This window comes from Barbus barbus (assembly GCF_936440315.1).
Source record: "Barbus barbus genome assembly, chromosome: 32".
NCBI lineage: Eukaryota > Metazoa > Chordata > Actinopteri > Cypriniformes > Cyprinidae > Barbus > Barbus barbus.
Window position 1 is genome coordinate 20,037,365 of NC_136760.1, and position 21,694 is coordinate 20,059,058.

At 36.9% G+C, this 21,694-nt stretch overlaps 1 protein-coding gene across 8 annotated transcripts in view; it reads right to left on the bottom strand.

Moving 5' to 3' along the window:
• Positions 1–16,604: 16,604 nt before the first annotated feature.
• The window catches only part of LOC306852631 (transcription factor 7-like 2), a 79,570-nt gene continuing 74,480 nt past the window's right edge, over positions 16,605–21,694 (bottom strand). For 5 of the 8 annotated variants that reach the window (XM_079389623.1, XM_079389621.1, XM_079389625.1 and 2 more), the window contains 2 exons: positions 20,100–20,172; positions 16,605–17,209 (listed from right to left, as the gene is read on the bottom strand). In XM_079389623.1, coding sequence (XP_079245749.1) covers positions 16,774–17,209; positions 20,100–20,172 — 509 coding nt within the window. In that variant the 3' untranslated portion in view covers positions 16,605–16,773. Of the gene's footprint in view, positions 17,210–20,099; positions 20,173–20,668; positions 20,742–21,694 lie in introns of all 8 variants that reach the window. The other 3 variants (XM_079389620.1, XM_079389618.1, XM_079389619.1) reach the window with 1 other exon arrangement.

The window sequence follows — 21,694 nt, forward strand, 5'->3', positions numbered from 1 at the left end:
CTGCAGATATTGATCAAGTCTTGTTATGGCTACAGAGTTAAGACAAGGATAATCAATAGCACTGAAACCAGAAGCTTGAAAATGATTTTATGCAGTGCTTGTTGAAATAAAGGAAAGGAAAACTACATACAGTAACGGTAAACTGCTGATAAGCTGACAGATTGTTTGCTGTACTGAGAGTCACTCATTAATAAATCTTATTTCCTTAGATCCCTCATTGTTTGAACACAATCTCTGCACTAAGAAGATTAAAGAACAAGAAGGTAAGTGTTTGAGGATACAGGGTTGTGGGATATATGTATTTATCTTTATTTGCAATGTGGGTTAAAGCACATCAATCAACACATATTGACTATATACTCTTGCTCCTTTTAAATATATATATCCTCTTTTCCACTCCCAAAACTGCCTCTATATACCCTGTGCAAACACCCACATCCCCAAACATGCACAGACTCGCACACATCAGGTTTGATGGATGAGGATATAGATGGCAAATTGCTGTGTCCACTCTGATGGATGACATCATTTGGCCAATGTGCTGATCATGTATGCCTAAAAGTTGTCTCCTTTTTCCTTCTCGCTTTGTTTACCATTGATTTTCCGAGCTTGTTATGCTTCCTTTCCCTTTGAATTTAATTCATGGAGAGGACCATACGTTGAGACCCCCGTCTCTACCCATCAGCCTCTGCTCCACGCCATCCATCTCTATCTGAGGAGCGCTGGGCATGATAAATAAACATTCCCCTTGACACACACCTGTCATTTCTCCTAAATATTCGTCATTCTTTCCATATGATCCAATGTCCTCCATTCTGTTCATTTCACTGGGGAGATGCGAGCATTTGTTTCATGCCATTAGTTTTTGTGTGTAATACGACAGCAGTAGGGCGACGCCGTTAGTGAATCCAGTGAGAGACATTTCCAAATTCTTATAGGTCAATATTTAAACTGGCATTATCATTACAACTATAAAATATGCATTCGTTCTTTCCCATCCAAAAAAGAAAACTGAGTTCTGCTTGTGTTTGTGTCACTGTCTTATGAGAGTTTGTGGCAGTCATGCGTTCATATATTCACATGGGTGCCAAGCGATGGGAACAGCCGCTGATTGATGGAGAACAGACTGTCAAGATGGCCAGGTTTATGAGCCACGCTGCATTTGAATATTGAGAGCATGTCTGTGTCACCCACCCCATAGTGTGAATTATTTGACAATGCATTGCTCAAAACATGTCACACAAAAATACTGTCTGAAACTAAAATTGAATCCATTAAAAAATATTTCTGTTACTCTAAATAAAATAAATCTTCACAGAAATAAAATGAACAATAAAACCGGTTTATTTGAGTTAACATTAATTTACTTAAACTTGATGTACTTGCGTTTGTTTAGTTTTGTTTATATATATATATATATACAGTGCGCTCCATAAGTATTGGAACAGTAAAAACAAAATTGCTCTGTGGCTGAACATAAGGCAGATATAAAAGATTTAAAGCTATTATTTAGTTGCAGATCCCTTGCACACAATCACAGCAGTGAGTCTGTGACCCGTAGACATCACCAGACTCTTGGTCTCATCCTTTGAAATGCTTTTCCCAGCCTTTAATGCAGCCAATTCCAATTGTTGCTTGTTTTGGGGAGTTTCTGCCTTTACTCTCCTCTCCAGCTGGTGAAATTCATCTTCAATCAGATTTAAATCTGGAGACTGACTTGGGCAATCTAAGACTTTCCATTTCTTTGCCTATAAATTCCTTGACTGAACTGGCAGGGTGTTTTGGGTCATTGTCCTGATGCAATATGAAGCACTTCCCAATGAATCTGGTGGCATTTTCTTGAATATTGGTAGGCAAGATGGTTTTGTACCCTTCCAAATTCATTCTGCTACTGTCATCATACATTAAGTCATCAGTAAAGTTGAGAGGGCCTGTTCCAGAGACAGCCATGCATGCCCATGCCATGACACCACCTCCACCATGCTTTACAGATGAGGCTGTATGCTTGGGATCATTTGCAGTTCCCTTTTTTTCTCCACATTTTTGCTTTCCCATCACTTAGATAAAGGTTCATCTTTGTCTCATCGGTCCATAAACACAGTTCCAAAATTCTTCTGGCTCACATTTGTGCTTTTTTGCAAACTCTAATCTTGCATTTCTATTTTTGGTGCTGGTCAGAGGTTTGCATCTTGCTGTGTAGCATCTGTAATTCTGTGTCAAAGTCTCCTGAGGACAGTATATTGTCAGAGCATCACCCCAGCTTTCTGGAAGTTGTTGGTGATTTTACAGACACGTCTTTTAGGAGTCATTTTCACAGCTTTTATGGTTTGTCTGTCATCAACTACTGTTGTTTTCTCAGCCGATCAGGTAGTTGTTGGTTGCTGGTGTCACTGGTGGTTTCCAAACTCTTGATTTCTCCATGCCCTTTGTTTTTGCTACAGCTCTAACTGACTTCCTCTTTTCTTTTACTTCCTCTTTTCTTTTAGCATCCAAATTTCTTGCTTTTCTCTCAAAGTCAACTCCCTCGTCTTCATCCTGGTTTGTGTGTATCATCATCGAATGCAAGATTCAGAATACAGAAGTAATGGCTATAACTGATACGACACATTCTCTGCTTTTAATATCTGAAGAATTAATGCAACAGGACACAGCTGATCACTTAGAAACACCTGTGAGGCAACCGTTCCAATATTTATGCTCACATCAGATAGAGGGATGAAACTCTAAAAGTGCTGAACTTCTTAGCTGGTAAAACATCTGTGTTGAATCACCCAATAATAAAATGTGACATTCTTTAGTTTTGTTTCATATTCATCTTTTAATCATATTTGTAACTGTCTTGACTCCACAGCCAACCGAGCAATTTTGTCTTTACTGTTCCAATACTTTGGAGGGCACTGTATACACACACACACACACACACACACACAAACAAAAAATGACCACAACTTTAACTTAAAATGAAAATTGAAAATCTAAACATTCAAAACATTAATAAAAACTATAATAGCAATCTCAGTGATACTAAAATAACACTGATCCAAAAGACCTGTTGAGTGAGTAGCACATCAAGAAAAATACATTTAAAATAAATTATACAAATATTTATTTTATAAATGAATATAAAATTATCAAAAATATATTTTTTATTAATAAATAAATTAAATACATTAATTGTATTTAAAATAAATAAATGATTGCTTTATACTGAGGTTTTTGTTGATATTTCTTTTTTTGACACAATAGTACCAACAAACTAATCCTCAAATTTCCAAAAAACCACATGCAGAGAACTTTTGCTCTCTAGCTGTTTCTAAAAATTTGATATACTGTATTTAGAAAAAAATCTTTAAATTAGGGTTTCTTTTTTTAAGTGGCAAGAATATGATGTTAAAGTATTTTATTGATATTCTTTCTATTTATTTCATTATTTTCACTTTTGGGTAACTTTAAATTGTTGACATTTTCAACTTTTTAGTGCCACGTTACTTTCATGCAGCACAGCGCGACAGACACTGAGAGACAATTAGAATGTTCACGGCGCGGTGAGTGTGGAATCAGACAGAGAGAGGCAGAGCAAAGAGATTACTGCTGACGGCTCCTGTGTAGCTCTGTGAAAGCGATCACACCCTGTTACAACGTGTAGGAGGACTTTTGTCACCACAATGAATCAAGGGAGGGAAGGAACACGGCAGAGGCTGGCGAGAGCCACTCTAGTGAGATCAAGAAGCAGCTAATGAGGAATTGTTAGATCCCAAAATTAAAGCCAGGGATGTCTGTTTATACTAGGCCCCCTGACTGAGAGAATTACAGTTTCTCAGCGAAAAACACTAAACAAAAAAAAGCACCCAAACATTGTTCTTTGAGTTAGAGTGCAGACTTCCAAGATTCAAAACAACTGTTCAGTAGACTAATCAGACAAAAAAGGAGCAAGAAAGGAGAAAGCTGCATTCTGTTATGGGGCACAAAACAGAATCCAGGTTGGTGGAGGAATTTGGTTAGCTTGTGTGAGGACTAGGCAGCTCAGCAGGAGGAGATACACCTCGGGGGTTAACAACTATGCCCTTTTACAATAATAATACATAACCATTGTCAGACTGAAGAGTGCTTTTGGAAATTAATTTAGCTGCTCAACAGCTTCTTTACCAAGAGCATGAGTCAATAACATATTCCCTGGAGTCATGTAGCTTTATTTTACATCTGTCAGTCATGTGTAGAGGGTGAAGAGGAGTGGGCATTATTGACCACTTACAGCTTAATGGGCCCCCCAGGCCACCCCTCCTCTTTCCCTCTCTCAGATGCTCGGATTGATAAAAATGATTTTCAGACTGTTAAGTGAAATAACATTTCTGAAGCAAAATGTATTCATTTTGATTTGCTACTCGTTTACAATATCCATCTTTTGTACCCTTTAATGTTGTGATGCCTTAATCTAATAAATTCACTTCAATTTTAAATATCAATTAAACTGACTATTATTATTATAACAATTATTATTTTGAGTTTATTTAGAGAAAATAATATAGAATTTAGCAGTTATCTGCATATTTATCTGTTATCTGTCTCTTTTTTTTTGTTAAAAAGTCAATTATTATTAATAAATATTCTTTATTGACCAGAATTGTTATATAATTATCATTTAAAATACATAATATAATGTATGGAAGCTTATTTCCACCATGGAATAAAAAAGGCAACTTTATATCTCTCTGACTGAGAAGAATTGAGAGATATAAACTCATAATTGTGAGATATACACTAGCAATTCTGAGAAGAAATGTCAGTGAAGAAAAATGTGTTATCACAATTGCACAATTAACACACAACTGCAAGAAAAAAAAAATCTAATTAGTGAGAATTGTTAGAATTCTGAAATAGAAATAAATAAAAAAAATGTACCTACCCAGAAACAACCTCTCAGGAATGTATGACCTTTGATGATACTTAGTCTTAAATTTTTATCCTTATGCGGTTCATTTATATATAAAAAAAGAGAAATGTTTCCACCACAGACTTAAAAAATAAAAAAGCTAATTGCGACTTTATGTCTCATAATTCTGCCTTTTTTCTCACAACTCTTTATCTCAGAAAAAAATGAGAGAATTGTGAGGTATAAACTCAGAATAGTGAGAGAAAAAGTTGCAGTTACTTTTTTATTCCATAGTGCAAATAGGCTTCCATGAAAATTTGTGACATTATGTCAAAATAAAAGTCTCTGCCAAATGCATAAAATGAAATTAAATAACAGCAGGACATCTTGTCACACATCTGTACAGTACTACGTCGTTATAATGGGAACTTGCCATTATATAGCCTATAAGATGCTTAGCAACTATGCCTGGCCTCACAGATATTACACATTAATGGGCTACTGTTAATGCTTTCACTCTCAGCTCTCCTTTCATGGCTAACTGCCAGACTTCTTCAGACCCCACTGAAAATCTTCCCAACTCAGCACAGCAATTGTCTCTACCACTGTGAGGCAAGATTTAGTAATGCTTATGCAATTCTGCTCAACCATCACTGTTGTGCTTTTCACAGCAAACAAAAAGTTCACTCTTTTCTTTTATAAAGAACATAAGACAACATTACACCAACAATGCCACGATAATTGTGGGGAAAAAAACATTGGCTCTTCTTATTGGTATACTGATATCATCAATTTGTCAATATAACAAAAAATTATATTACAAAAGTATTAGGTGACGTCTACAAACAGAACATAATATTCTGGAATGGTGGCTGTGCTCATATTATAAGATCCTAAACACAATGGTTAAAGCTCCATTGCAAGCAAATATTTCTTTATACGAAGCAAACACGAGCAACTCGACAGTCGGAAGATGTACACAAGCCCTCAGTTTCTTCCCCTCTAAAACTTTTCTACCTTTCTTTCTGCATGCCCTGAAAAAGTCAAACTAGTTGTAAAATCCCTCTTCTTGCCCGCAGGACAGAAATCACCCAGCCACATGCCTGGTGGGCTTGCTCTAAGCTGAGCAGGTTTGAAATGCATGATTGCCATTCTCCAAACTCTCACAATTCCTCTGTTTCACTCTTTGTTGACACACAGATAAATGAGTAACACATCAAAGGGAGACGGTCATACTCTCTCTCGACCCAGAGCACCGGTACCCCCCCTTCCTCAATCTTCTTTAATTTTGCAGATAAAATCAAAGAGCCTCATTTTCGCCTCTTCAATTGAAGCAAGGCACCGGACCATGGTGCTAAGAGAAAAATCAATCCGTACTAAGTGAGAGATCAAACTCGATATGTATGTTTAGGATTCAAGTGACAGTATCTTCATTACACCAAACAAACCTATCAAGCAAATGATGCACGAGGGACGTGCTTGGAAGTGTCGAATAACGTTTCAGTCTGTCCGAGAAATCTTTTCAAGTCATTTTCAGTGAATGGACTAAAAATAAAATCGGTGCATTATCAACATCCTTATGATGTCTGCGTGCTTTTGGTTCACGGTGGAAGGTAATGTTATACACAGATTGCATCATTTCTTTTCCCTGTTAAGAAAACTGCCATGGTGGCTTTTTCGCTTAATTCATAAAAATTTCTCCCAAACAATCTTCTGCTGGGACACTGGGCTTCATCCATGTTTAGACTCCATTCACTCAAATCAAGTTGGTGGGACTTACCTCAGCATGACATCAGAGCTCCACAATGAGGTGCTTCAGATGTCATCATACAACCTTGGAATCAAATCAGCTATTCCCTATAGTGGAAAAGAGAAGCTGCTGCTTACCATTTATTTATATATTTGATTTATTTTTTTTTAAGTCCCTGCTTTAAAAACCCTGACCAAGCAGCGGAAGCCAAGAATGTCACTCCTCTATGAAACACCGTCTAATGAGGCTCTATTGCCAACTTTCAGCTCAACATAATATGAATTATTTGTCCTCTGTGTGTGTGTGTGTGTGTGTGTGTGTGTGTGTGTGTGTGTGTATCTATATGTGTGTGTGTCTTCGGAAAGGTTGAGTAAATCAGGATGAAGGAAGGCCTTGACGGAGAGATGTGGCATTAGCCCGAGGGCTCGTAGCACAGTGAGGGTAGTTAGCTCACAACATACTGCCATCATTAGGACTGGTGCCGGGCCACTGCAGTCACACACACTCACAACCCTTTCAAAAACTCCCAGCGTATCAAGCAACACATGCCACCTCCTATACGCCTGACTCCCCTTCCTCTAACTATCAAAGCAGCACTTTATTGCTTCTGTACCGTACGCTCGTTTACCGAGCATGCATGTTTCAGTGATTTATTATGTCTACATGTAACTGTTTTGTTTTTTGTTTTTTTTAATATATATATATAAATGAGTACACCATTTTTATGCTGTTCCTCGGGATCATAAAGTGCTTTGTACTGAACCAAAACATGTCTTTGAAAATTAACGTTGGCATTGAATGGTCAAATAAACCATTTAAAGGAATAGTACATTGAAAAATGAAAAGTCTGTTATGCATTTCATATTTATATGATTAGATACCTGAGGTATATTTCTTAAAGGGATAGTTCTCCAAAAAAAATTAACTTTTTTTTTTTTTTTTAAAGGGGGGGGGGGGGGGGGGGTCCTCAATGTCATTTTGTTCTGGGAAATAAAATCATCATCATATATGATATTATATTATAGTTCATATCATATCATATATCATACAACCAAGATAGTTTTCATCCATGGTTTAGAACCTTATGTGACAAAAAAAATGTAAACGCAATGTTTTGTTGTAAATTCATTTTAATTTGATTACATTTTAAAAGAATGTAATCAAATTAAATGTTAGAAGCCATTTTTGATGATACATTTCTATTAAATCATAAAATTCAGAAATCATAAAATACAAAAATTAAAACAGAATTTGGGGAAAAAAATTAACTGATTTTATGGGGGTCCTAAATTAATTTGAAACATTATTTACTTGTAAATAAGTTGTTCACTTTCCTTCCCCAATAGTATATAATATGTATTGCAATATTGTATTTTGAAATATTGCCACAGCACTGTTTTGTGTCTCTGAGCAACATGATGGTGATTCGCTCCTGAATGAATCAACCCCTTTAAATGATTCGGTTCAATCGCAATGAGTCCCTTATTAACGCTGACTTACTGCCACCTACCGGCCGTTTTAATATCATATTTTAAAGTATCTTCATTTTTTAAAATAATTTCAAACATCAGTTTTCAACCTTTTATGTTTCAAATATCAAAACATAATTTATGCATTTCTAACTGCAGGTTAGCATTCTGTGTCCCTCTGAGCTGCATTAAACATTGTGTAAATACTATATTGTATCTAAATGCTACTTCAGATGCATTGCAAAGATACATTTTGTTGATACTGATTTCATCTGCTTGGTAACAGCCCAAATGCAAGAATTTGACTCAAAAGATGATGCACACATTTAGAAAAAATGGCTTAAAGGTAAAAATGCCCATAAAACTTGTTGGAAAAAAATTTATTCTATCACTGCTGTGATCTGATCACACAGAATATGAAGAATATCAAAAAAATCAGGAGTCTGCTGTCCATGGTAATCTTTAAGATACAGCACAATAACACACTCAGCAAAATATCGTCTAATTATTGTTATCGATAAAATCCCAGAAAATATCAAGATATCATTTGTCAATTTCGCACACCCCTAATTCATGTTATTTAATTTATATAATAATTTATTGATAATAATTGCTCAAATCAATATAATTAATACTTTTGACATCCATTTTCTTAATAATGGTTTAAAGGCTGAAATGTCAAATTTACCATTTTATAAAACTTCTAGTTTTTGTGAAAACTTGTATCTGAATTGTAAATTATGCTTTTGACAATCATTTTACAGTTTAATATAGTACTATAAACATTGCCCTGCCCCGCTCATATGGTATTAATTTTATTTGAGCAGGTATTAAAAAGTCTTCAATTTGAGCTTAAAAATCCTGTAGAAACCCTGTTTGTGTTCCACAGAACAAAGAAAGCCATACAGGTTTGAAATGAGACAATGATCTCAAAATTATGTCATTTATGGGTGAGACACAATTCCGCCACCTAATCATGTAAATATGAAATGCATATTTTTGTGGTAATAAGTGCCCGAGGTGTGAAATATGGAAGCCTGAAGTTGAAACTTTACTTTATATCCCTGTGCATTTCCTTCGTTGTGATGTTTTGCATTTGATTGTAAAGTGTGATGCATAATCACGGCAGCAGTGAAGGCTCCATCACAAGCCCCTCAGCTCAGAATTACCATTCTGCTGTCAGTCCATTTCTCATCTGTTCCTCCACCCAAAGCTGTCCTGTCATCCAGCAGATTCGGGCCACCAGCAACACTCATCTCATTACCAAAGTACACAGTGCCTCTGTGGGATTCCGGCCCTGTCTCTTCTCTCAAACACATATGCACTCAACTTTTTCTTTTTTTTTTTTTCCCGAGCTTAAAAAGTATAGAGTCTCCCAGGAAGTACTGACAGCTTGAGGCGACAACCGGATGAAGTGACAGTAGGAAGCCACTCATTATGATCACCTCTTCCTATTTCTCTCCTTTTCCTCTTTTTCATTTCCCCCTTTTTTCCTCTCTCCTGCGCTTGATCTACTTCCCCCTTGACCTGGTCATGATTTATTAACCAACATGTCCATGTCATACCTGCCACAGAGGAGAGCAGCGGACCACTCCATAACATCATTCCCATTTCTCATGCCACAAAATATACACTACTGCTGTCTTTTCTCTACTGTTGTAAGGTATCTGTTTACACTGACAACCAACCTTCAGAAATGATGAAGCATGGAGGAGCAGGAGGTTGTTTCTTATAGTAAATGTGCTTGGCATGTTCATCACAGGCTACATTTGCAAAGGGCATGCAAGCTTACATAAGGAGTGGTTTAGTGATGGCACTTCAGAGCCTACAACAATATACAATACAGATCCCAAACACAAATGATAATTAGTATCAAATGGCAAATTAAAGACAATTTTATTCCGTCTACTCACCCTTATGTTCTTCCAAAGCTCGTCTGTGGTGGAACAAAATTCAACATAAAAACAACATTAAACAATGACAGAAATCTATATGAATTTAGTTGGATTAACTATTCTTAATTAAACAAAAATCATAAACTGACAATGAATATTTAAGAAATAAATCTTTTGTGTGACACCATATCTGAAATTATATATTTTAAAATCTTTTTTAAATCAAGCAAAAAAAATTAAACAACAATAAACAATGACAAATGTAATTATGCCTGAATTAAACACTATATAAAAATCATAAATTGACATTGAATATTTGAGAAATATTCCTTTCAAATCTTCTGTGATGCCATAACATGTGAAATTGAGATATTTTAAATAAAAAAAACCTGTTGTCCAAAAAACACAACATACAAAATGTAAGTAACATTAATAACAGAAATTAATTGTTGAATTAACTATTCCTTAAATAAACAATATATGAGAATCATAGATTGATACAGAAATATGTCTAAAATCTTTTGTGTGAAGCAAAAAAAAAAAAAAATCAACATAAAAATGTAAACAACATTAAACAATGACAGAAATATAACTCAATAATAATAAATAATTCCTCAAGTAAACATATATGAAAATTATGAATTGATAATGAAACAATTTTCCAAATCTTTTGTGTTATTTTGTTATTTATTTTTCATCATGTCAGTTGTCCAAAAACAAAAAAACAATTCTACATAAAAAATGTAAACAAGAGTGTCAGTAAACAATGACGGTAAACGGTTTCATTGTTGAATTAACTAAATACTGATAATCAAAGGAATATTTAAAATTAGATAACTAAAATATCTGAAATTGACAGGAGAAAATAAAATCATATCATAAATAAACAGAAAAATGTCAAGTATACATGTCAGTTGACAACATGCATCATTGAGCAAATATTTATGTGTAAAATTAACTACACAAGATAAGGTTTCTGAGAATACTAACAACACTAAATATATCCGTCCAGAACCTATTTGACCCCTTTGTTCTCTCAGCCAATGTTTCTTTGAGCAAGAATAAGTCTGCTTTACATCCTCTCAGACAGATCTTCAACAGGTCATTCACAGGGAGAAAAGAGAAGAATACAGCATCTAATTTAGAGAAAATACAAAACACTCAAAGAGCATCTATGAAGTGAAAGAAAATTCACTGAATTGTAATAATGGAATCAAAAGTTGAATTGATGGCCCTTCCAAGGTTAAGAGGGAATCCTAACACAACATCACACAGCAATTCAGCACAAACTCATATAGTGGAGATGTGTATTAAAGCAGACTGTAATTCATTCAGATCTGGTAGTTTGGTAAATGGACCCATGACTGCATCCTTTAGCAATAAAAGCCTTCTTTATGAGCCTTGGACAGGCTGTTTTCAGAGAAGTGTGCTTAAAAGAAAGTGGATAGGGACTGCGTTGGCCAACTAAACATAGTCCAAATAAAGTGTCGGTGTGAATTCAGCATTTTGATAAACGCACAGTCACGTTAGGGTTTTGTCTAAATAAACATGCAATGGATTGCAGAACACATCATTTAAATAAATCAGTTTTTAATGATACACTATGAAAAGTCCACAAGCCACAATGTGAATTTCAAAATCCATGTGTATATAAATAAAGTGTTATTCCTATCGCAATAAAACGGATTGAGATAAATAGATATGTGTGGTCTCATGACTATACCAAATATTATTTAATGGCAGCTGACACTACACACCAAAATATTTCTAAAAACCACGCTGAACCGCTTATAAAATATGGATCCAAAAACATGAATAATTCGGAGTGCTGAGGATTTTTCCTATTGAATATTCTAAAAAAACAAGGTGCCCAAAGAACTGAACGATTAGGAAAGTGTAACCTCATATTTTTCCCTTGGTATAAAAAGGCCAACCATTTCATGAAAAAACAACAACAACAAACAGTGTCTCCATCCATGACCTTCCTCTTTCTGTATACTCTTGTACTTTATACCAGACAAGCAATAGCTGTCTTTAGTTTACTTCGTTCATACATATTGAAATGCATATTTCTTTTTAATGAAAATCTACTGTGGTAGACAAACAAACTACATTTGACATGCATTTATACTTCCATTAGCATGGTGGATAAGCACAGAGAGGCTGTTCAGTTGATCTTTTGACCTTTGACCACAACAATGCTGAAGGATTGTTGATGTTCTTGTAAGGTAAAGCTTTGTAGAAGCTTCAATCAGTATTGTTGAACAGTGGTCTCTGAATCAACTGATGTCTTAAGTTTCTTTACATCCATTCAGATGAAACATTGCTTTTCTGGACTGAACAGGTAACGTTTGGATTTGAGACACAACAGCGGGGGAATTTTACCCATGGCTGTTTTTCAAATAGGCTACATAATATATTTTCAATAACAAAATATCCAAGTCTTACAGTCATTGACTTTTACTAAAATTGAGTTATTTACAATCCCCTGCAGTTAAAAAAATTGTTTAGATAAAACCAGAAAATGGTATATCAAGCTCAAACTTGACTGAAACGCAACATAAAAGCAGCATTGCAAATAAATTAGTAGATATGGACATGGAAAATATGTATTGCAAAATCACTGCTCTTGCTCGGTTTCATTTATATTTTGCAATTCTTTCAATTTTTACTTGCAATTTTTTTTTCTTTCTCACAATACTTCATTTTCTTTTGCAATTCTTTATTTTTGTTTACAAAAAGTACATTATTTTTTCTCAATACTTTCCGTTTGTAAAACTTTATTTTCTTTCGCAATACTTCAATTCTCTTGCAAATATATGTGGCAGTGTTTTGACTCCATCCAGTTACATCAGAAAATAACAATGTCTGTTTAATAGGCAGCAAGATCTGGATGTTTTGTAGAATGTATCAGGGGCTCAAGTATGCTTGTTCTGTTAAAAAAAAAACATGACCGCATCTTTAACTACTGGTGTGTAACAATTGGACCATGACTTTTTTTGATTTGCCAAATTAAAGAAAATAATGTGCAAGTACATGTGACATTACTCTAGAGGTCTTTGTGTTAACCAATTTACGGAAATCGATTAAAACATCTATTTTTTTGTAATATGAAATACCAGTTCTGATTACTTTTAAACTAGTGCTGTCAATCGATTAAAAAATTAAATCGCGTTAATCACAGTCCTGGACTGTGATTAATCACGATTAATCGCACATTTAAAATACTAGACTTTACCTGTAAATGTGTTGAAATAAAGGAATGCATGACAAACTAGTTTAAGGAAACATAACCTTTCACATCTCCACTAGGTATGAGAAATAATCTTTATTATTCTTTTGTTTTAATTCAGCCATTATCAGCCTTTATACTGACAATAAAACGTTTACCAAGCCACATCGCTTCAATCCCAGTACACATTTACCCAACTATTATCAAAAGTATTTCTAAATAAATACAACAAAACATTTTCTTGCGACCTTACATTAAGTATTATGATAAAATGCATTAAGAAGAAGAACTGGACCTGTTCTGCAGCTGCATTAGAGCTAACATTAGCATCATGCTACATACGACAATTTATGAGATTAATAGTGCACTTTTACTCAAAACTCACTTTAAACCACCATCGAGTGTTTGTAATAACTTCCTTTTGCGATCACGTGCATACTTTGGGCGGCCGCGGTACATTATAAAAGTAGCCCAAAAAACTGCAAACCATGGCTCTGTAATAATTTTTTCCTGTGACTGTATTTTTAAAATAGTTGCAGGATACTGTTGCAGGAAAACCGCGAGCCTGGCAACACTGGTTTGCTGTACCCTTATCATATATATCTCTCGCGCAGTGTCGCTTCCTCTCTCTCTATCTCTCTCTCTCTCTGTCGGACACTCGCTCTCGCTCTCTCTCCGCGTTCGCTTCACTTTTGTCTAGCCTGGCGCCTCATAATCACACAATCCCTGCGTCCCAATGTGCATACTATCCAGCCTATCTGTCCTAAATAGTATTGAAAATTACTAATATCACATAGAAGTTAGGATGGATAGTGTGCACATTGGGACGCAGGCAATGATTACCTGCCGCGCTGCCATGACAGCCAGAAGTTTATTTTGCCTAGTTAAAGTAAGGGATCCTGGCATGGGCTTTCTGCTGAATTCCAGCCTGAGTGAAACCAGCTGTAGACAGTATAACATGGCGCTCTTCTAACTTCAGGTTGATCTGGCAGTTTCATTAGCATTAATCATCATTACTGCTGTCTGTAATTCTTATCAAAGCCAGAGCATGCAACCTTCATTTAGATAACACTTTTTTTTTAAGAAACCAGCATGTGACCAGTGTGCTGGTTCCACCCCTGGTTCTTTCAATAAGCATTATAAATTATTGAAAAAATATGGATTGTAATAGTCAAATGCTGACTTTTATTATAGTGCTGTTGACACCATTTTCTAATATATATATATATATATATATAAAATATAAATAAAAATTTTTAAACAACCATATACTATGGTTTTTGACAAATATTATTGATTATTTAAACAGTTGTTTGGAACCAGATGTTATGGTAATGCCACATGATGTAATATTGTAATATTTTAAATGTATTACTTAAATCCAAACTAAATCAAATTAATCAGTGATTGAAATCAATAAATATCTGAATATTTTACATTAAACTATTTATATATATATATATATATATATATATATATATATATATATATATATATATATATATATATATTTTTTTTTTTTATATATATATAAAAAAAATCCCCAGCCAATTTTATTCAAATGAAGGGCATTAGACGACAGAAGGCAAGTTCACATACTAACTCGCTTTTATTAATACAGAACTGCATGCTACAGAGACTGTACAGCATTAACATTTATTCATTACAAAACATGGTTTTTGGGAACCATTTCAAATAATGTAAAACAAAACGAAAAAAAAAAAAAATGAAATAAAAACAAACCAAAAAAATAAAAATAAGAGCATAAAAGAGAACAGGAACATCACAGCCGTTAAGGAAACATTCAAACTATTCATCATTAGCATCTTAATAAACCAGAGAAGTAATCGACGGGTTACAGTTGCGTCATGTCAACTACAATGGCACCGAATGAATGATTCTCTTGTAGCTTTTTTACAGCTTCTTGCAACATCGACATGCCTATTTTTTCTATCTACCTATATGTAGTAGTGTACTTAAAAGTGGCAGTTTGTGTTTTTTTGTAGTATTTAATAGTTTTTTTATGAACCTCCTAATATACATAATTTGGCCCTTCAGGGTTTATACAGTATGACGTCCGTCTTTTATTAAGTTTAAATTTTATTATTTGACAATCTGCTACCAAACACATTTGTTATAGCAACATTTATACTACATACATAGCAATCTATGTAACGTCACAGCAAATTATGGTGGAAAAAGAAAAAACAAAAACAAACATTGGACAACGAAAGAACCTACAGCGTCATAAAAGGTGGAGAGTAAATTATCACAAATTTTGGCACGGGAAAAAAATCTGTACACGATTCTACAGTCCGGCGGAGATGAGACTGTGCAATAGAAAAGAAGGGCTTGAGACGAAATTCGACTACTGAAGACATGGAACCCACCATCCCCATTTCAAGTTTCCTTTTCACCTATTGTAAAATGGCTTATATGTTTCTAGAAATTAAGTTGTGCATACGTCTGTTCATTGTTGTTTTTGTTTGTTTTTTTTGCATTTTTAGTTTTTTTTTTTGAGAATCTACACTGTAGTTTAGGTGGAATCCTGGTTTTCAAGAAAACAACAAAAAAATTAAAATTAAAAATAAAATTAATGTCAAAACAATAAAACATTTGAAACTTCAAAACCTCCTTGTAAAAATGGATCATTTATATATATATATATATATAAGTTGCTTACGTTAAGAAAAAGAATATTTGTACAATGTATTAAGAAAATGAAAAGATTTCAAAAAGGGACAACATACAAGATACGACAAGCAATCTCTAAAGCAATAAATACTACTGGTCCTAGCATTGTGACAGTTTGTATTGAATATCCCAAAACCCACCCACCCTCCCACCCCAAAAAACCCATCCAATCGAGTCCACCCACCCCAACCCGAGTCAACCTCCCTCCCCCTGGTAAACAACAACAAAAAAGAAAGGTAAAACGGACAACGCAATGGAACAATGCATATTAACACAGTAACCCCCCATATTTCTGTACATTTAAACAAGAACATGTAACGATTAATCACGATTAAAGTTGTTCCTCAGTCGGAGAGGTGTCTCCACGGTCCTCGTGCCCTCTGAGTTTTGGACAGCTGTAAAATGATTGGTTCACAAGCTCGTATTTAATACAAATAATGAAGGAGAACCAATTCTTTGAGAAAAGGGCTCACTGAATCCTCACCTACTTTGTATATCTGTCTTTAAACATGTCTATGTAAAACTACATAACATTTATGCATTTTTCTGTTGTATAGCTGTAAAACAAAAAGCAAAACATTAACAAAAACGAACCCAAAAAATTCATAAAAAATTTGGCAGATTCACAAAGCTATACTCTACAACTTAGTGTATTTAATTATCAATATTTAATCATAATAATTTCATTTTTTTTCGATAATGACAGGTCAAATATTGACCAATGAACTTTGATAAAGAATTAACTAAATTTTCAAAGCCATATCGCACAGAAAAAACAAGAAAATCGGAACGCAGAATGAAAAAAGACAAGATGCGCGACAGACGGACAGACAGAGAAAGCTGGTTTAAAAAAAACAACGAAGCTAGTCTATCGACTTGGTTACGAGCGAAAGGGGTTGCGTCGTGGCGGAGCTGGACAGCAGAGAGTGGGAATGACACGCCGATGTGGGCCTGGAGGAGGCGGAGCCTGTGGGTCGGGATGACGACACGTCTGAGGTGTCCAAGGAGCCGTTGTGTGCCGAGCCGGACTTTTTGCCCGCCCCGGAGTTGTCCAACAGAGCTAAAGGTGGAGCCATGGAGAGGTGTTGGTGTTGGGACGACAAGAGCAGGGGGGGCGGTTTCATAGTCAGTGAGAGAGGTTGCATTTGTTCAGTCTGTGGTTTGGACTCTTTCGAGGACGGGGAGGGAGAGACCATGGAGGGGGAGGATGGGGGGGACTCTAGTAAGCTTCCGTCCGAAGAAGGAGGACTGGCACAGCTGCCTTCACCTTGAATGTAGCGAATGCACTTCTTTTTTCTCCTAAAGAAAAAAACAAAACAATAGGGGACACAATGAAGCTCTCGGCCTGAACCTTAGAGCGAAGCACACAGAGCCGTAGCGTCCATTTAAATGCACATATCTTAAAGTCAGGACACCCATGCTGATCTCATTAGCAACTTTTGGCGGACCCACTTTCAGACTCTGCATGAAAATGGACGCTAGAGCCGGACGAGATTAGGGTCAGAGGCATCTCGCTCTCACACGGTGTCACACGATTACATGCAGAGAGGACAGGACAGTGGGAGGACGAGAGGAAGACAACAGACGGAATGAGGAAAGAGGATGATGAAAGAGGTGAGGCCTACATCTCTCTTTGTTTTCCTTTGGCGGCACAACACAACTCCAAACAAAAGAACTCCACCCCGGTTTTGCAAACCGCGAGGGGATCCATCCGGTTTACACATCAGCTTGAATTATTACACTCCTCTTTCTCCCTTCTTTTTTCCTGTCTTTTTCCTCGCGTTCCTTCGGGGGAAGTTCAGATGGTGGGGTAAGAGGTTAGAGAGAAAGCGCTACTCTCAGCTTGCCCCTAAGACATGTGTGTGAGCGCTCTGCACAGAGGTCGTGGTGCCATGTTTGCATTTCTGCTCGGGTCAGGACCCTCCCTCGTCTGCTACGCCTACGGCCAGCCATTCCAGCCAGCCACATCTCACCAGCGCCAAGCCAGCGCGCCGTAAGGTAGGGGTAGAGAGAGAGAGAGTGAGAGTGAGAGAGACGAGAAACGATAGGGTGAGAGAAAGTACGAGAAACAGAGAGAGAGAGAGGGAAAACCTCAGTGTACCTTGCCCTACCTGACCTGACCAACCCCCCCTTCCTCCCCAAAAACTGTCTTTATCCTGCCTAAAGGGCAAGCTCAGTGATGCAGCCGAGGCTAACTCCAAAAAGAGAAAAGAAAGAGCAAGAAATACAGAGAGTAAAATAAAAGGGAATTAAATCAAAGACAGGGGGAGCTAGAGAGTTGTGGGAGAACCAGGTTCAATTAACCGCCAATTTCTTTGTGGTTTCGTCATGAAAATAACAGCCAGGTAAGGATTGTTTCTCAAGTCATACCCCTGCCTGCTCTTATGCGTGTTGGTTTCAGACGAAAGTGCAAAAAAGACACTGAGAGAGACAGTCAGGGAGGTCGATACACACTACAATGAAGAAAAATTACAAAAAGAGGACGGAAATCTTGTCATGGCCACTTAAACCCACTATATTTATGGTGGGCATGCACGACATGCAGCCACAGGGATCTGCAAAGAACAGACTTAAGACAGAGGAGACGTGGCACTTCAGGGTCAAAGATGGGTAAATAGAGGCAGAGATGCGTTCATTTGATCCGCCTCCTACTCTACTCTGTGCCGTACAGCTACGAAACACGGTTCGGGTCTGTCAAGGTGCTAACTGCCTGTCAAACAGCGGCAAATAAGCTAATATCCATTTTTTAAGAGCTATATTGATTCTAAGTATCTCACTGTGTTCCTTATTGATTTATGAGTCTCTGAGGGAATTTCTCCAGATGCATCTGTCAGGAAACAGAGCTGAGTGGGGTCTTTTAACCTTACAGCTCCCTAAATCAAGACGCAATTACCAGCGTTTCTCTTAGAACAGCCCAAAAAATGCACAGGCTGTTCCTCTGAATAACAAGAGGTGCTGATGAACGGCACTAACCCGCAAAAAATACAACCTCATCAACCTCAACAAATAAAACGGTTACTGGCTAGCAAGATTTGTTTTCAAGAAATTGCTAAATATTGCATGGTTTCAACTTAAAAGTACGAACAACAACGCTAGTTATTTTTTCCTCTAAAAAAACTGACATGAGCGAATCAAATCAAAAGACATTCAACAGTCTATAAAAGAAAGATGCATTTTTTTCGTACAATATTTAACTCATAAAAAACATTAATTTAAAAAAAATTTAGCATTAAAGCAATTTTCTTTTTAGTTATAAAATGTAAGTATTTCCATTTTCAGTTTACCCCTCCACTGGCAGGTATGACAAACCTGAAATCTGGACCCTGCGTCCAACATCCAACACTCAGATTCACATACACTCTAAAGTTGAGAAGCTTTCTGTTGCTCCTGAAGGAGGTCAGACTAAAAGGAGTGGATTTTGGAGAATCAGATGGATTTCTAAACTAGCAAGGATAATGGAATCGATGGAACAGGGGATACAGTTGGGCAAGTAGAAAACGGACAGTGGAGTATCACAACAGCACAACGTCTGATGTCCACGATGGAAGGGTGAAAAGGAAAGAGTGCAAAAGCATGACACAGAAAAGGGTATTACTTAGCAGAAACAAATACCTACCATCAACATATTCCCAATTCAAAGACTGCTTGTATTAGAACAGAAAGACAAGAGGTTGGGACTGAATAAAGGGTTATAAGAGAAGAGTGGAGAAGGAAGAAGAGGGGGAGGAAAAAAAAGAGAGAGGGGGGATGAGATGGCATCACCCCAACCCTACCCTCCACAAAACAAGTGGCTACATCACACAGTTCTAACAGAAGTGACCAGGGCAGAACAGTACAAAATAGCAGATTAGTTCCTTGGGCAGAAACATCAGCAATACTGAATTACACTAATACAAAATCTCAAAAGTTTATACTTGACTTGAAATTTGAACCACAATGCCTTTGTAATTATGCTTTTGTTATTTTCTGCCCGAGGATTTCAGTTCGTCTGAAGTGTTTCTGAAGTCAGAAAAGGACAGAAACAGTCTTTGTAAAACATATAAACTGTAACAAGGCCTCAGAGATTGAAGTAGGAAAATATAATCCATGGAAAAAGTTTCGAAATAAGAAAAGCTGATTTTTTTGTCATCTTAAAATCAACATCATCGTAATTTAGACGTTCTCCCCAAGAATGGGGCTGGGAATATACCTGCAGGGTTTGCACCATAAACCCAGCTGGTCAAGCCCGAACAAGGCACGACACTTCTTAGGGGTATTTGCATCTGTTATCCATAGAGGAACATAAAACACAACAAAGAAAGAAAAAAAAAAAGCACATGTCATTGGACACAAAAAGGCATGGCGCTAGAGCAAATGATTCAGCTGTGGACATTGGTACCGTGCCTCCTCAAATAACTTACCATGACCAGCTCCTCTCAACCCTCTGGCCACACCCCTCCACCTTAACAGAGGGAAATAAACCCCGTCTTTTTATCTAACCCCGGCTCTTTTCAATTCGATTCAAAAAGGAGTACTACACAAACTCCTTTTTCACACACACACACAAATAACCACACAAATAACCACACAAACAACCCTTCCGCCCCACCTAGCAATGAAAAACAAAACCCATCGCCCAGATTTGCAGAAGCTGATTGGCAGAGGAAGTGGCGTGGAGAGAATGCGAGGCTGAGAGAGCCAGAAAGGAGGAGATACCACCGAGAGAGTTCCCCAGCTGTCACCTGCTCTAGCACACCTGCCGGCACACCAAATACACACCTGCATGGGCCACACCAGTTATTCTGCTGGTCGAGCCCGAAGCGTGCACGACACTTCTTTGGGGCGCTCAGATCTGATGTGACGAAGAAGGCAAGAGGAAGCCAGCGGAGGAGAGATGAAATCAGAAAAGAGAGTGGAAACAGAAATAAATTGAATCCAATGAATCTGACGAGCTCTGTAAAAGTCTTTTTTCCTAAACATAAATTTAAATAGTAGCAATTGACCATATTTTGTTAGTAATACAAACAAATTAGAAATTAAAAACGGCAAGAAACAAATATGAAAGTAAATGATGACAGAAATCAATACATCAGCACTCAGTGCATGCCTTTCATAACCAAGGCTCTTTATGGGTAAATAAATGCTCGTTCGTTAAAAGGTAAGCGTTGCGGGATGGAGCAGATATGGATACATGTCTGCCGGCCATTCTCTGGCTGTTCTAGACTAGAGGAGGTGATAGGGACAGGTTGTTAAGGTAGCAGGAGCAGGGAGGAGCTATAGGAGGGAGGCATTAGTTTAAGCCAGGGAGACACTACGAAGCGGCTTCATAATCAGGCCTGGTCCACGTTCACCCCCCTCGAACAGCCCACCTCAGCACCAGGGAAAAGTCATGGGTAGACGGGTGTTTGAGGAGGATGAAGGCAGGTTGTAAGCGGAGCAGATCAAGAGGAGACAGGGCAGAGCTCGCAATCATGCTGGAGGCACAGGGGCAGCTATACTGAAGGCAGTAGATTAAGGAGGTTTACCCTGATAACAACATCTCTGGTTATTCTTAGCACAAAGAGGTCTTTCCTATAAACATACCGCAGCTGCATGCTTAGAGTTTAACAAATCGGGGATTCTTTACATAATAATAAATGACTTTTAACACAGAAGCATCCTTTGATGAAAGTATGTGTATAATGAAAAATGGAGCAAAGGAAACAACTGAAAAGGAGAAAAATAAAGCAACATTCTTCAAGAGAATAACTGAGCTTAGCAAATAAAAGATATATGAAGCAAATAAGTGGCATTATTCATTAAAGG